This window comes from Typopeltis vanoorti, chromosome 25 (genome assembly GCF_054136105.1).
Source record: "Typopeltis vanoorti isolate ZY-2024b chromosome 25, IOZ_Tvanoo_1.0, whole genome shotgun sequence".
Lineage (NCBI taxonomy): Eukaryota > Metazoa > Arthropoda > Arachnida > Uropygi > Thelyphonidae > Typopeltis > Typopeltis vanoorti.
The window spans coordinates 50,439,749-50,458,297 of record NC_143573.1 but is presented as its reverse complement, the minus strand read 5'-3'; the positions used below and the strand labels follow the sequence as shown (position 1 = coordinate 50,458,297).

The 18,549-nt window shown below is 35.6% G+C and overlaps 1 protein-coding gene across 3 annotated transcripts in view; it reads right to left on the bottom strand.

The window, feature by feature from the left end:
- Positions 1-18,549, bottom strand: part of LOC150092739 (C2 domain-containing protein 5) — a 615,319-nt gene that overhangs the window by 501,735 nt on the left and 95,035 nt on the right. For all 3 annotated transcript variants that reach the window (XM_090414825.1, XM_090414826.1, XM_090414824.1), the window contains exon 8: positions 13,555-13,615. In XM_090414825.1, the coding sequence (XP_090270951.1) occupies positions 13,555-13,615 (61 nt within the window). The remainder of the gene's footprint in view (positions 1-13,554; positions 13,616-18,549) is intronic.

The following is an 18,549-nucleotide window of genomic DNA, read 5'->3' as shown; positions in this document are numbered from 1 at the left end:
AATGTTTTAAAGCGTAAGGTTCCAAATTCTGGTAAACAACAATGGTATGACAAGTATACACTTTGAAGAGAAATTCTGAAGGAAAAAGAAGAGATGAGAGATCTGGGAGTAGTGGTGGTGAACAAGATGCTGAAGTTTAGGGGGGTCATATTGCAGAGGCTGTGAAGTCATCACATTATATCAATGATGCAAAGGATCTTGACATGCAGAAATAGAGGTTATGGTTTCACTATATAAGACCTTGATCAGGCCTTATATTGATTATTGTGCACCGATTTGGTTACTTGGTTTTCATGGTGATGAGAGCAAGGCTTTGGAAATCCACTCATCAAAGATGAGTGATCAGAAACAAGTGGTGAATAAATTTTCAGCCTCATTCAAAATACATTGTTTTTTTGCAGCAAATAATTCACTTTTTTTTTTCATTTTAAAAACATCTCAAGACTGTCAGGGTATTTGATTAACCATGGATACCAATCAATTTAATAAAATTTTATTTCCAGATAGCTGGAAATAAAACTTCTGAATCTAAATCCTTAATTCAAATATTTCAACGTTCCCTTTTAAAGAATCACAAAAACACTTGCAATTTTAGTTGCTGGTTTTCACTAAAAGTCATAACATAAACCAATCATCATCGCTTTCTTTCATTCTTTTATCCCCTTTAAGATTCAGAACTTTGCTTTTCTTTCTATGCGAAAAACTACGAAAAAAAGAACAGTTATTAAAAACTCAACCGCTGTATTTTCTTCCTCCATGGTGTTTTGTCATCATTGTTGTAACATAACAATTGATAACTTTTAAGTGCTTTTCTTTCTATATGAAAGGCTTCATTAATATCTGCTACTGAGTTCCAAAACTCCCCCCTCACTTCTCTCATAGCAGTATCATAGTATTCTTTTCATATAAGTGAAAAGAATGCTCAACAGAAAAATGCTCCACACATGCTCAATTGCTGATTATACTTCTGATTTTCATTTCAGTCACGAAGTTAGAAAAATGAACCACCATTGCATGTTACGGTTATTGCACTTTACTTGGAAAAGTAAATCTTGCATATTTGAAGTGCATGAGAAAACTTAAGTTTTTCATCTCATGATTACCTTTAAATTAAATTACAGTCATCATTTCCAATAAATAAATTTTTAATCAAATCAATGCATTTAAACTTACATGTACATACAGAACACATATGCACATCATACAATCTATTATTTAAAAAAATAGATTGTATTTTACTCACTATAATCCATTAACAAAATAAACCAGTAATTGGCACAATCTAATTAATTACTATAATACATCCAGCACTTTTTTTTTTTTTTTGGAAACAATAGGTTTCAGAACACATTCTTTGTTAGCTGTAAAAGTTGAATAAAGCCATACCACATGCTGTGTCATGGTGCCACTGTTATTTAATAAAGGTACTGTTGCTATGCCATACCATTGCATACCATCCCCCCCCCAAAAAAAAATACTAGTAAATCGATGTCTTATTCTTCCAACACATTTATCCATTAAGTAGGTCTGCAACTATAATATATTATTGTCCTAAATTTATTTTCACAGCTCACAACATTAATTTAATGGCTACTTAATGCAGCCAGCTTACTATTCCTCTGCTACATCCCCTCAAGGGGTAAGTATGTTGCCTGTTCTCAGGGACAAAAAACCAGAGTTTCTGGGAGGAAAAACCTCTCTACCTTTGTATGAGACTGGCTAACTCACCATTTGATTGAAAAGACTTCATAAATGTTTTCTTGCATCATAGACAGGATTCGAACCTAGGTCTTTTCAACTAGAGGGCTCATCCATACCAACTTAGCTATAGAGGCATTTAATCCACATTAAAGGAAAGCATATTTCTCTATTACTACATGTAATGTATGGTAAGAATTAAAGAAAGTATTACTTTGTTTTGTCATCAGTCATAACAGTAAGTTTTTGAAAACATAGCCTATAATAATATTTATATAAAGTTGACAGATACCTTGTGTGAGTAACATTTTTTTTGTGGCTAGTAGATTTAATTTGTATTTCTGTAATCCTGGTGATGATGATATATTAAAAAGGGTCCAGATAAGATTTTCTAAGGTGGCAAGTTTGGAATGTTGGGTATGAAGACAGATTGAGGAAATGCATAAAACTTGAGGAGGAGGAAAAGAGGGGATATGATTGAGACATATAAATTGGTCAGGGGTTGTTACCAGGTTAATGTGGAAAATTTTCTCAGAGAATAGAAAAAGGTAAGGAAGAACAAGAGACTATTCTAATGTCAGATACAATTTCTTTTATCTCTTAATTCTATTTCACCCTTTAGTATTACTGTTAAAACACAAGTAATATCCCCCCCCCAAAAAAAATGGAAGTATCATGCAGCAGCACAGCAATAAGAACCTATCTACACATACTGATTATGTGCAACATGTTAGATGCAATGGCAACTTGCTCTATTATTTCTTTAAAATATCAGAAACTATAATAACATTCAAAGTAGATTAAATTGCAAAATGAAATCTCTAAACCTGAAAATTGCTCAATGCATTTCCTCAATCTCTCTTCATACCCAACATTCTAATGTTGCCATCTTAGCAAATCTTATCTGGACCTTTTCTAATATATCTTCATCACCAGGGATCCAGATATAAAACTCAAATCTACTAGCCGCACTGGTGCTGCAGCTCTTGAACATAACCAACAAAATGTTCAAAGCAGATTAAATCACAAAATGAAATCTCTAAACCTGAAAAGTGCTAAATAACAGCACCAGATATAACTGAAAGATATACTACTAGTACAACTGAGACAGCCAACAGCGCAAGAAATTGAAGGCCAGAAAAAAAGTTCTTAATATGTTCACACTGGGTTGTGTCATATGCATGCTATGCATCAAACAGAAGCTCTTAAGTGGGTATCACATTCCTTCCTACAAAGTGCAAGTCAATTTTTACAAATTCACAAATATTATTATTGTTGTTGTTGTACAAGCACCTACACAGAGTCTTGGAGACCCAAACCATCAACACAATATCTAGCATACCTTTTCTTGTACCCATTAACAGACAAGGCACTCACAACTGATCCTGCAACCCATTCCATTCAATTACCACTCTCCAAGCAAAAAATCTACTCTTCTCACACCCTTACTAACCACACTATTACTCAACTTATAAAGAGTAATAGTTTGTTGTAAAAGGAGTTGTCATTCCTCTTATAAAGAGAAACGATAACTCCTTAATTGCTGCTTGTTAGTGTGTTCTTCAACAGCTAAGCAATCCCATGAGCTACCTTAACTTTAGCTATATGCCCTTTAAACTTCAACTCTTTATCTGCTACTCCTACCCCCAAATCCCTGGTTTCATCTATTTCCTGGACTATGATGATCTCCTTGATGATTTTCCATGCACAGTTAACATGTTTCCCTAACAGATTTTTATGACATGGCACAACTTCCCCCTTAGCTTGTCATAATTACCTACCTTGTAGTTCCACATATACCCTTTCTTGACAGAATATTCCTGAATTTTTACAATCCCCCAGTCAAGACGGCATGGTCACTTTCCCCAACTGAATGCAATATGGCACCTTAGTTGTTATGGATAACCCTTCTGATATTATGACCAGTTCCAATGCTCTTGAATCTCAAGTTCCATCCATCAATTCTGCCTCAAGCAATTATAATTCAGTAGGTGTATAAATTCCATTTCCTTCCTACCATGTGATCTTTCCGCCTTCCAATCTATATAGTTGAAGTCCCTTTCCCATATCAGTTATTCAACCTGCATTCATTGTACTAATTTGCTAATGCATATCTTCTGCATCATCCCTGGAATCCTCTGGCCTATAGCAGCAGCCAACTGTATATTTTTTGTCCTACTAGCTTCAATCTCACACCACTTCTGGGGTGAGAGCATGATCATGAAATTTTTATTATTATTAATATTATATAGTCACCTCCACAGAGTCCGAAGACTCATCATGGGAGACCCAATTTGTCCACACAATTTATCATACCTCTACTTGAACCCATTAACAGACATAGCACACACTACTGACTGTGGCAGCCCATTCCACTCATTCACCACTTTCCAAGCAAAAAATCTAGTCCTTGCACCTCTACTAACCACACTTTAATTCAAATTCCAGGGATGATCCCTTCTTCTGTTCCCTATAACCAAGAGCTGAAACATATCCCCTGCATCAATCCTATAAAACTATTTAAGCAAACTATTTTTGCTTAAATAGTTTGACTATTTAAGTAAAAATTTCCTATATCCTCTTTTTCTCCTATAAACCAACTTTTGCAATCCACACACTTCAATCTATCCTCATAGGGAGCATTCCAACAGTCCACTCACCATCTTGGTCACTCGTCTCTGAATCTTCTCCACTGATTCCTCATCCCCAAGAAATGAAGACCAAACTTGAGCACAGTAATCCAAATGTGTGTATATCAAGGCCTTATAAAGAGGAATAATAACTTCCTTATCTCTATGTGTCAATGTGTTTTTCAATAGCCATGTAATCTTATTGGCTATCTTAGCAATATGTTCTCTAAACTTTAACTCTCTAACTACGACCACCCCTAAATCTCTAGCTTCATCTATTTCCTAGATAAGGGTCAAGGGGTGCTTAAGGGTCAAAGCTGTATAACTGAGAGGAGACCTCCACATAGCCTTTCAAGGAATGCGGAGAACCGACCAGGGCTTCTGACCTAATGTCCAATCCTCACCTTCTCGTGGTGCACCCTGTTGGGTATCTACTTGGATACTGAACAAATGAGGATGGGCTGGCATTTGGGATTTAGCCAACCAAATTATATTCTTATTGGTTAAACCAAAATAAAAAATGATGGTACAACATGACAAAATTTCATGCCGGCTGGGACGTCGCCCGGTTAAACAAGGCCCCCGTTGTTTTCACCAGGGAACCAGAGCAAACAGCGAAAAGTCAGCTACTTGAACAAATCTGAAAACAAACCCCAACTCAACATCACCAGAGTTAAAGATCGGTCTATCAATGTAAGAAGTCTGAATGGCAAAGAAATGGAGCTAGCTGGGGTATTAGATAAGTACCAGCTCGACATAATAGGGGTGACTGAAACAAAAAAGATCAAAACTGGTGAGATCTTTCTGAGCAATAAATACAAAATGTTATATTCAGGCAATGACAATCAAGGAAAAGAAGGAGTAGCCATAGTATTCAACACAAAATACGAGGCTAATCTTCTTGAATGGCAGTCAGTCTCAAGTAGAGTAATGTGGGCAAATATGAGAATGGGGAACTGGACAATGAGACTTATTTGTGCCTATGGTCCCACAGAAGGTTCTACTAAGGCAGAAGTGGAGGAATTTTTTGAGGCTTTAGAAATAGCAACTGACACAATGAAAAATGAAAAGTTGGTCCTTGTTGGGGATCTAAATAGCAGAGTAGGAAATGATTGTGAGACATACAAAAATATTTGGGGAAAATTTGGAGAAAAGAGCAAAGCTAATGATAATGTCAAATATCTGTTGGATTTCTGCTCAGGACATGGACTGGTTATTACTAACACCATGTTCCAACATAAAAATGTGCACAAATTCACATGGAGAGAAGAGGCAAGGAATAAGAAAAGTCTCATTGACTACGTTATTGTTGATAGTGATGTTTTCTCCCTGGTGCAGGACACCAGGGTGTATAGAGGATTTGAAATTGGAAGTGATCACTATTTAGTCTTGAGCAGAAGAAAATTGAATTTCATATTGAAAAGAATAACATGTAAGAAAGTTTTAAAGCGAATAAAAGTTGAGCAGCGCTCTCAGATGTGAACTGTAGACTAAAATACACAAGGATTATTGAAGAAAAAATGAAAGAATTTGAGAACAGGAATCAAACCTTGGAGATTCAGTGGCAAACTCTGAGGAAAACATTGATTGATTCTGCCAGAGAGGCATGTGGTGAGGTTGTCTGTAAGGATAAAAAAAAATCAGAACTCCCTGGTGGACACAGGAAGTTAAAGAGGCAGTGAAGGAAAAGAAGAAAGCATATCAAAAGTTCCTGTCAAATAAGTCAGCTTGTGCTCTTAGAGAATATAGAGACAAATGCAAGAATGCTAAACACTGTGTAAAACTAGCTAAACAAAAGTCATGAGAGGACTTTGGCAAGAATATAGAAAATAAATATCAAGAAGGTGGCAAAATATTCTGGAGGTTGTTAAAGAAGCTTAGGAATGGGGGAAAGTGTGCTGTAAAAGGAGTTAGAGATGATAAAGGTGACATGAAAACGGGAGAAAAAGATATCCTTGAAGTATGGAGTAATTACTTTGAAAAACTGCTAAATGAAACAAGCAGTGATGACAGCACAGTGGTAAAAAACACTGACCAGGCTTGCAGTCAGGAATACATATCCATATGTATTCCTTGAAGTAGAAAAAGCCATCAAAAGTTTGAAATGTGGAAAGGCAGCAGGAGTAGATGATATTCGACCAGAAATGCTGAAGTATGGTGGTGTGAGAGTCTTACAGTGGCTGTACTGCATAGTTCAGAAGGCCTGGACAGAGGGACGAATTCCCGATAATTGGAGTAGAACTCTCATAGTACCCATATATAAATAGGGAAATAAAACTGCATGTGAGAATTACAGAGGTATTTCCCTACTGAGTGTTCCTGGCAAGATCTATGCAAGTATACTTGAGAAACGGTTGAGAAGAATTGTGGAAGAAAAGCATGGTGAAGAACAACCTGGGTTCAGGCCAAACAGAGGTTGTCAGGATCAGATCTTCACTTTACAGCAAATAGTCGAGAAAGCATGGGAATATAACAAAGATCTGTATTTAAGTTTTGTCAATTTGGAAAAGGCATATGACAAGGTGCCAAGAGAGAAGCTATTCAATACGCTACAGTTATATGATGTCAATGGGGCATTATATCAAGCAATACTTAGTCTTTATTTGAGTTGTAAGTCAGCAGATAGAATTGAAGGAAGTACAGGAAGACGGTTTAATGTTAAATCTGGCATGTGACAAGGATGTACATTATCCCCTCTGTTATTCGTTATCTATATGGATCACATTATGAAGGAAAGTGGTATTAAACATGATATCAAACTTGGAGATGTTAATGTCAGCTCTTTGCTTTATGCGGACGATGTTATTTTTCTAAATAAATCCGCTACAAGTCTGCAAGATTCTCTGACTAAATTGAATAGCTGTTGTAATAGATATGGTATGAAGGTCAGCAATAAAAAGTCAAAGACAATGAAAATAGGCAGAATTATTGAAAATGTCAACTGTGTTGTGAATGGAGAACCTGTGGAACAAGTAAAACATTTCAGCTACTCAGGCACGATTTTTAGTGAAGATGGTAAATTAAATATAGAAATAGACAACAGAATCAGCAAAGCTGGTATGGTGGTGTTGTGTCCCTATTTACGATTTTTATTCTATTTTATAATTTCCACTTATCTATGTTCATTTATTATCTACGTACGAGATATCACCAAAACTTATACTAATATCTAAGTTATTTCTCCCCTTAGTACTTTTGGGATATTTAGTTAGAGATATTATATACAAAAACAAGGAGAAAGAACTCAAATATGTCTGAAAGTGTATCAATGTTGCAGTCGTGACACTTTATCTCGTTTCTTAACATTCATTTCCCACGTGATTAGGTTCGTAATTTTTCAATTGGTGCATTGGACAGCAATTTCTGACAACTCTTTTATCATTGAACAAAGGTTTATTAAATTCCTTAACATGGTACAATTCAATTTTTGTGATTACTCAATTTAATGCTAAACTAAATACTTACAAACTAACATTAGCTTATTACAAGTAATTAGGCTATGATCCTATAATGGGTATTACGATCATGCCGCCATAACAATTCAACACATAAATTCACTTGACATGGACAAATAAGATTAATTCACACTATTTAACTATTCAAACTTAAGTAGATTAACTAAACCATTTACTACACTAACACATAACTAGTATTACGATCATGCCGCCATACACATTCAACACGTAAATTCATTTTACATGGACAAATAAGATTAATTCACACTATTTAACTATTCAAACTTAAGTAGATTAACTAAACCTTTTTCTGCACTAACACACAACTATGACATTTTAACTTTCCAATACATTACAATAGACATGCAAAATTCTCAGTACACTTAAATTTTTACATAACATTAATGCTAGCCAGCTTACTTTTAATATATTCTGTCAGATACTAAAGTCCTAGTATTAATTTTCCTTGGTCACTTCAACAGTTCCGTATTAGAATAATGATACTTATCACAGACAAATTTTAGTTAACATTAGATATATTTAATAGTACCTTTCTTTCTTGGGTTTTTCTTATGGGCCTTTACCTTCTTCTGATTGAAGTAGCTTGGTGTAACCGCTCCGATAATCTGCTACTCCTACGTTCTTTTTGGAATTGAATAAGGCTTATGCTGGCTTAACATTTTGTAACTCCAAACATACTTTGAATCATCAATATATCGGCTGTGCAACTCGCCACGTGGACATCGATTTCTTTACTTCTTTCCCCTTCTCGTAGTTGTCACTGAAGTTGAAACACAAAGAATATGCTTTCTTTTCCTCGACTATATGGCATTCTTCGCTCCTCACATAGGAAATATGGAACCGAAATTCCGCTCACTTTCGTTCCGTGTTGTGACGTGGAGATATAACCCCTATCTCGCCACTCAGGAAAACACCATGAAATTCCTACGAAAGAGCTCGCGAAGGACTCTCCTGGAACAGAATTGTTTTTACTTCACCGACCAATTAGGGTGGCGTTTTTCTGCCAAATGTCCTTTGATCGGCGAGCCCGTAACGATGTCTCAATCCGGGAATCAGCCCTAAGCGATAGTCTGTTGTTTTTCTTTTGCTAGTCTCTAATTTAATCCCCCTTCAAAATTTTTCTATGAATTTACTTAATAACTTAATCTCTAGTCTCTCACATACCATCTCTTATGACTAATCCTTTTCTGTCTTATTTAACTTTTCTCATTTAAATCGTATCACAATGTTAATATTTTCTTTCTTTTGTTATTTAGTTTAACAAAACCTTTATATTTTATATATTTTATTGGATGCAAGAATCTTTCTTTTTCTTTTAATTAATTCAACTAGTATCTTTTATGTAGGGTTCTAATTTATTTTATTTTTTCTTCATGTTACACCATGATAACTGAGAATTTTACATTCTTAAGATATCAGGGTGTAACAGTGGGAAGTCAATTGAATAAATTCATATGGAATAAGAAAGAAATTAGTCGGAACACTAAATTAGCTATATACAAGACAGTGTTCAAACCAGTTTTAACTTATGGATCTGAGAGCTGGGTCAGAAGTAAAACACTTGATCAAAGACTAGAGACCACAGATATGAGAGTCCTGAGAAAGGTTATAGGCGTGAACAGATGGCATCAATGGCAATATCATATTAAAAATGAGGATATTAGGAAAGAACTTGACATTGTCAGCATCGAGGAATGCGTTAGCAGAGCTAATCTCAGGTAGTATAGTCACTTAAACAGAATGGGCGAGGAAAGATTAGCAAAACAACCCAGAGGAAGACAAAGATATAGGTGGATTGATAGGGTACAAAGTGCCTTAGACGATAGAAATATAAGATCTGATAATGTTGGAGTCTTGACAAGTAACAGACTGATTTGGAGGAAAATTGTAGATAGGAAATTAATAATGATGTAATTTTTTTTTCATGTAGTACTATCATATCCTGTACACCCATTGAGGGTACATAGCAGGAATTTGATGATGATGATGTTGTCTCTGAACTCCCTGGAGGTGTCATATAGTAGTAGTAATAATAATATGCAAGTATAGTTTCTCTAAAGTGATATGGTTAGTTAAACAAAATGGAAAAAAGAAACATTAGCAAAAGGCATTGGCAGGAAAATGACTCAGAGGAAGTACTAGATCTAAGTAAATTGATTGGGTTAATAATGTTGTGTCCTGAATAATCAAAATAAAATTGGGACAAAAGATTAATTTATTCAGGAACAACTACCTTTGATTGTAATCAGAGAATGTTGTGTTCTGGCAAGGAAATAGAAATATACATTATAACATTAAGGAAAAAAATGAAGAAATGTTTAATTTAAGAAATGTGAGACTTAACCCGCTTGTACAGAGTCAAATAGAGGAATTTATTTAAGGTTATAATTTAATTAGAGTATCCCATTCTATGTATTGTATGAAAGCAAGTTGACTGTAAGCTAAGGTCCAAGGGTCACATTTTAGCCATCCAGTATAACTTATGGCCTAAGGGAAAGAGACTTTATAAGGAAAGCGAAGCGAGAACGCATTCTCGGAAGAACGCCGCGTGCACATGGATGAGTGCCGTGCGGTAAACAACATGGCTAAGAGTGAGAATCTCTGAGAAAGAAGTGGGTAATATAAGCGTCAAGCCACACGAGGCTTTTTGGTTCCTGTTTCCTGCGCTCGTGGACGTTGGCTCGCGTTCTCCGCCAATGCGAAGATTCCGGGTCGGCCGTAGAAGACATGAGAGGCCTATCGATGTTTGCGAGGCAAGGCTAGCTATCTCTTCATAACAGAGTAGCTAAGCCATATCGAGTGACCGGTAATCCAGATATGTGTCTGCAGTACCAGAGAATGTCCAGAGTGGCACATCACCTTATTGACCCCGGGGAAGAACCAGGCCGTGCTGTTATCGTAAGTGATCCGGAGAATCGCAGAACAAAGGTGCCTTGATGTCCAGACAAGGCTGATGATAGAACAGAAAGTCATTCCATGGGATAGTAATGTAGAAAGTTAAAGTATCTGATTTCCAATTAAAGATTTGAGTGAACTCTATAGGTTAATTTGTGTATGGACATGCTGTAGAGAACTTTAGAGTTTATCCCAATTTGGCAGTGACCTGTCCCTGTTTTGAAGAATGTCTCCCTAGAAGGGATCTGTATGTGAGATAACTGAGATATATTGTGAGATATGAGTAGTGATCAGAGAGTGATTGAAGATAATGTTAAATCAAGCCAGAAGTTTGTATGTTTATAGAAAAACTCTGTGGATCTAGTTATTATGCATGTGTTCTTGTGTTACCAGGAAAGTGATTAAGTTAACCATGTACTTTAATTTTCTCATGTATATCTTTTAAACCTAAAGAAATACGTTTTATAGCATTCGCCTGAATCTAGCCTGTCTTATGAATTCAAATAGTCACTCATAAAATTATTATCGAACCTAGCAGGAGGGATATGTGAATATAATTTGATTTTCCAGACCATGACTGCATGCAAATACAAAGTGAATTGAGATTAGTTGAATTAATGTTAGAAAGTTCATCACTGTGTAATACTTTGAGAGAGCCACCTTGGATAAGAGTCTCATCTATCCTATGTATTGGCTGGCGCAGCAAAATATAAATTCGTCAATATTTAACAGGCGGACTGTCTCAGAGGTTATATTTTAAGGCCTTGTCCCATACTTAGACAAAGCCCTTATGAGTGAAAGAATTACACATGACTAAACTTAAGAGAGGCCTGAATTTTAGTTTGTTTAAGGATAGGAGGGTGATAGCTGATTTGCTAAATTTATTGGAAACTATTACAGAAGCTAGAAGGGAAATAACTGTGTATGAATGAGTAGTGAAACATACAAATATATATATATATATATATATATATATAATAAAGAGGAAGTAAAGATATATAACAATAGTGCCTCAGAAGAGTGAAATACTGTAAAAATGTACAGTATTGAGTTTAACCAATAAAAGATTTGTCTGGAAGGAAGTGGCTGATAGCAATAAGTACACAGTACTATAGTAGTATTTTGTAAACCCTTTGGGTATATATTAAGAATGATGATGAGTTTCTTTCTCCTCCTGCATTGAGTTGAGTTTATTCTAAACCAGGAAGAAACAACACAAACAATATAGAATAAGGCTCATGAATGTCACCCCAGGCAAGTGTGGTCACATTCATGTCCACAAAACCATGCAGTTATATAAGCAGCCTTATGATATGATGCATTTTCATTGTCTTGCTGAAAGATACAATGATTAGATGAATAGAAATGCCACAAAGTTGGAAGCACTGCATTGTTCAGATACCTCTCAGAGTTTGTGGCACCACAAACTCTGAGTATAGATCATGCTACACTCTATATCTACTCAGTATAGAGTGTAGCATGATTTGTCACTCCATAACACAGCTTTCCAAAATTCAGAGTTCCACTGTACATGTGCTTTGCACCACTATTGCTGTCCTGCCATGGAAACCCAAGTTGTGAGCCTTGGTTCTGAATGTTTTTGTGCAGAGTGGTGTTCCAGTTGGTACCCAGAACTCCACATTCAACGTGTCAGCTGATGAATGGTGATTTTTATTATCCTTTGCAGTATCCTACAGCACATTGGGTGAGTGTGGTGGGTCATCCACTGCAAGTAGTACATGCAGTAGACTCCCTGCACTTCCATCTCAGTATGGTATCACTGATTAAATTAAAGATGCCAAGAAATTATATTCTTGGTTTAAACCTTTACCAAGTGCATGCAAACAATGTTAGTGCATGAAGTATCTTCATGATTGGGCTACTTATATATAGAGGCTAATGACTTTACATCAATTCCCTTAGTATCCCATAATGTAAAGTACACACCATGCGTATAATGCTATACATTAAGGGAAGGACCACTATCCAGACTGGTTCAGATCTTTATTGAGGCCTCATTAATGGAAGCCAGACTCAGAAGTCATATTTCCCATATAAAAGATGCAAATTTCTTGGCATCTTTAATTTATAGTATAACCAAGTAAAAAAACTTTCAACATCTCTAGTCCAGAGTATTTTAACAATAAGATGTGACACCTTTTGATTGCATATATGGGAAATATATGACTTCTGCATTACTTCAACCTTAGTATCTCTTCTGGGTCTGGCTCTCACTGACGAAACTTCAATAAAGGATGAAACCGGTCTGGGAAGTAGCCCTCCCCATAATGCAAACATTATACACATCTGAAACAGTGTGTACTTTGCATTATGGGATACAAAGGCAATTGATGTGAAGTCATTAGCCTTTATATAAAAGTAGCAGTCATGAAGATACTTCACGTGCTATTATTTGCTTAAACTTGGATAAATGATTAAACTAAGAATATAGTTTCTTGGCATTCTTCTAAGAATACAGTATACTGTAAATTAGATGAGATCTCATCTAATTTACAGTATAACCAATGGAAAAAACTTTCAATAGATATCACTGATCAGGGATCTCCCAATTCAACAATTTCAAATTCCATCAGTTCCCTTCTCCCAGCATTTCACCTGGAAATGGTTGCACTGATGCGGGAGCCTCATATTCCTTCAATTTATATCAACTACAAATAAATGACTCATTACATGGCATGATGCACCTTGCCCATGGAGTATCCATTCACTTCTTTCCAAGTAGTGTATACATTATATAAACTTATACATCTATAAACTGCTGAATGCAGTGTCTATCTAATTCTAAAAATAAAATAAAAACAGCATGCACACAGCTATTCACATTGTTATCTTACCCAATAACTGCATTTCCACTTAATTCAATTACTTTACGACCTATTCTTCTTTGAACTTCTCCTGTAATTAGAAGCAAAATATTAATATTTCCGTATGATAATACTGAATATCAAAGTATTCCAAATAAAGTAGTACTATAATAACTAATTTTATGCACAATTATGCCAAGAAACAACTGTAAAGTTGATGTTAAGATTATGAAAGACTGACATAGGATAAAAGGGAAGGAGAGGATAGAAGAAAAATAGCTTGTTAAGACAGCATGAATGCTGAATGAAATGTAATACCGGCAAGAAGAATGAACATAACAGTAGTTACATAAGAAAAATGGAGAAAGGGAGATCTGTTCTTGTGGGAGGGATCCCATCTCCACCAGAAGGATCAATCAATCAATCTATCTATCTATCTATATGTTTTGTTTTTTCAAAAATATCTTAGTCATAGAAGGGAGTAGATGTGTCCTAAGTCACTTGAAGCTGGTTTTTTGTGCAGTTTTATTTTTGTAATTAATTATCCACTATTAAGTTAGTTTTTTAAATATGCAAAGTCAAACAAAGTTATTTTGAGTTTTGGTCTGCTCTGGCTCAAAATTTCCTAACCAAACTTTGCTGTCTTCATTTGCTCATCTCTATCACTCTTCATCATAATAACCATTTGGACCACTCTGATTATCCATCTATAAAACTTGATTTTCTACTGTCCAACCTATATAGTGAGGTGATCTTCCTTGGGGGACTTCAACATTAAAAAACTCAAATTGACCTCCTTTCTCAGTTCTCTGATCAAGTTGATAAAGATGCCAAGATATTTGCAGTTAGCAATGACCAGTTTTTGCAGTTAGGAAAGTCTACCCACCAGAATACAAATATCCTCATCACCCTACTAACAACAATGATCTTTTCTTAACAGGCTCTCCTTCCAAAAACACTGCAGATGTCTGTTTTCCTATTGGTATTCAGAAAGCAATCTTGTTTAAGTTTCCTCCCATGGAACAATACATACTCAGCTGTTCACAGCCTCATTACCTTTAGCATTACAAGTGCACCAAATTTAGCTTTGCACTCAGCCCACAATTGCATACATTGTTATGGCATGGAAGACTGGCAGACCTTACTTTGAATATCCCTTCACACAGGATTACATGGGAAAAATCCAAGGTGGTATACAAAAGACATTACAAGTCAAAAGATTGGTTTCAGAGTCATCAGCAGCTACAAAACATTCACCAAACCTCAAAAAGCATATGGCTGTATCAATCTGGAAGACAGTCATTTTAAGATTGAACTAATACTTGTAAAACTTTTCTTCAACCAACACATGGTGCCAAATTAGGAGATTAGTTCTTTGTGTTGTCCATTGCAATTTTAAACTGTTGTTTTTTGTGTACTCTAACAAACTGTTTGCTCTCTGAAGATGCTGGATATAAAACAACAAAATATTAGTAGTTAAATAATTAAATATCTTATTTTCTTTATGTTGTGAATTAAACTGCAAAAAATCATAGATGAACAACCACTTAAGCTTGTCTACACATCATTGTATGCTCCAGCTTTTACCCTTTGCAAGTGGGTCACCAACTGCCCATCTGGTCATTCACTGTATGTCATGAAACACTGACACTCTTTCTATTTTTATTGATATGTTTTTTTTTTTGTATTTTTATTTATTTAATTTTACACAGTCTGGAAAACCTGCTCTAGAGACCAAATGTGAAACTTTTGTTTTCCACTTCAGCCCTCTAACTCCCATCTATCAAAGACAGTCACAAACATTCATACCAATGGCAGGATTTAAACCTACAACCAATTGATTGGCCAGTAATTATGCTAACCAGTCCACAAACCAGACCAGCTAAATTTCTTTCTACATAAACCCTTACCAATGCCACAACAGAAAGAAATATCCCTCTGCATTTTTACCCACTCTTCCTCCTATGCAGATGGGAGTATACTGCATTCCTCTACTTCATCATTAGCAAATCTTGCAGTGCAGAAGTTTCAGGATCTTCCACCATAACTAATGCCATAAACTTTGATCATCAGTTGAATGAAGATGACTTTATAAATTCTAATATTACCATAAGACAGTCCAGTCCTGTCTCATATCTTTGTAGAAAATCTCACTTCACTTCCACTTCCTCTTGATAACATCAACATTTCCAAAATAATCAAATTTCCCTTCTTGGATTGACATACCTGTAGCCTTTCCTGGCATAAACACACTCAGCCACTGCTTCTTCAGCCTCCAAAAAACTAGTTGCACTTTTCCATTCAAGACACTACCACCACCATCTCCCTTCACAACTGCCAACACTATAAATCCCAGATATGCCCAACCTTGGAATATCGAACTCACATGTTTGGAGTTGACACACCTAAAACCTTCTTAAAAAATGCTTAATACTACTGCAAAGTGAGCAATTCAATTACCTGATGACCTATAATAAATTTAGTTTAATCCTTTATCCACGTGTGAGCAAACAAAGTTTGCACCTGAAAGTATCTTCAGGACTGGGGTAAGGTACCACCTTACCCCAGTCCTGAAGATACTTTCAGGTGCAAACTTTGTTTGCTCACACGTGGATAAAGGATTAAACTAAATTTATTATACTCTAACCAAGTGAAAAATAAACTTTCCACATCTTTCTCTAAATCCAGAGTAATTTATTAAAAAAGGGTGGCACACCATTTGGCAACTCCTATAGGTAGAGATGACCTGCTAATGCTTCTGCCTGGTATCTCCACTTGGGCCTGGCTCCCACTGAAGAGACCTCAATAAAGGTCGAAACTAGTCTGGGTTGTGGCCTTTCCCTTAATGCATAACATTAGACATATCTGCAAGGAGATGTGTTTTGCATTATGGGAGATACTGAGATAAGAGTGTTGGTAGCTTGCTCCACCTTTGTAAAGAGTACTGGTGTTGTACCACCTTACCCCAGTCCTGAAGATACTTTCAGGTGCAAACTTTGTTTGCTCACACTTGGATAAAGGATTAAACTAAATTTATTATACTCTAACCAAGTGAAAAATAAACTTTCAATACCTGATGACCTCCCTCTCTCTCTCTCTCTCTCTCAAAATTTTGCTCTAATCAGTCTCTCATCTAGACATTCTGTTTTCTGGCTTTTTCTGCTATATATACATTTATGGAGATGGTATCAGAAGAATTGGCTAGCTGCCATCACTCCACTTTCTTCAAAGAATAGAGAAAACACAAGCAGCTGCTGGTCAACAGTTACTTACAAGCTACAAACTCACCAAATTCTCTTCCTCCTTTCATTCTATCTATCTATCTCTGTTCATTAGAACAGTCTCCATCACTGTATATTCCCCAAAGAAAATTAAAACTGTTCAAGAAATGCACTAACAAATTCCTTCTTTCTGCTTATGCTCTTGCCTGCATATGCTATTAATGTGCTAAAGGATTTGCAACCTTTTTTGTGTGGGATGGAGACACTGACACTCTTTCTATTTTTATTGATATGTTTTTTTTTTGTATTTTTATTTATTTAATTTTACACAGTCTGGAAAACCTGCTCTAGAGACCAAATGTGAAACTTTTGTTTTCCACTTCAGCCCTCTAACTCCCATCTATCAAAGACAGTCACAAACATTCATACCAATGGCAGGATTTAAACCTACAACCAATTGATTGGCCAGTAATTATGCTAACCAGTCCACAAACCAGACCAGCTAAATTTCTTTCTACATAAACCCTTACCAATGCCACAACAGAAAGAAATATCCCTCTGCATTTTTGTCTCCGGATAAGTAATAAAGGAATTAAATGGTAATGACCTTCATTATTTCTGCTGTGTTTAAACCATTTGTAGGAATTAGCTTTTGTGTATGTAAGCTGACTTCTGCATGGAGTGGTTGCATTTACACAAAGCTGATAAGGTTTGTTAGCTGCAACTTTTTTTGGTACAATTTTATTTGTAAAATTAGCATTTGTAAAGTATCTGGATGATACTGAATATCTCAAATGTAATTCACACTGATTTCAAGTTTTATATATGTGTGCATGCACACACACACACACACACGCACGCACACACACATTCTTTTTGCTTTACACAAACTGAGCACTTTCTATATCCAATGACTATTATAAACAGCCGTTATACTTATTTTCTGAAACTGGAAATTGAAAGAGGATGTTAGGACAAATGTGTATAGTTAAATGTTATTTACAGTGTTACAATAAATCTGTCTTGTTTGCATGCCTGCAGTACAGTCTGTGGGAAGGGAGTGTTTTTCCATTATAAGTGTCATTCCAGTTGTCTCTAATTACACTAATTGCTGCTAAATATAGTACACAGATGTTAAATGTCTCTGCATACTGTACTTAGTGAAGTTACTTGTTTTTCTTACTTCTGCAGTATAGCACCTGTTAAGACTGGAAAGTTTTCTGCAGTATAGGAACATTTTTATTCCAGTCTTCAGAAACAACAGACACAGCAAATGAATACTTCTATGTATTATAAGAAGTATTCATTTGATCTACAACAAAATACCAGCATATGTGAGATATCTATTATTGATAAGACAGAAAAGCTGCTGACAAAAAAAAAAGTAATGAATGTAGGATTCCCAAAACGTGTGGCATTCCGATAATTATTGGATTTATGTATTCTATTACTGCATAAAATGTATACTCCTCAGTAAACAAAACAAAATTCTTAAATGAAGTGAAATAAAAATAAAACAGGGAAATAAATACACATAACAAGCACAACAAATTTTACAAGATTATTTGCTGTTCCCTCAACCCACATACGGTATATTCCTACCACACCTAAATGAATCACCTGATATTAGTTCATTGGATTAGCCTCTCCCCGTAGTTTACTAAACTACCAAATGTATATAACAGCTGTTTATTATTGATTACTTATTTATACTTTGCAAGCAAATCTCTTTCCCTAGCATTGTAAGTTGTTTTTTTTTTAATTATCCCATTATAAATTCACTTATGCATGTTTAGAATTTATA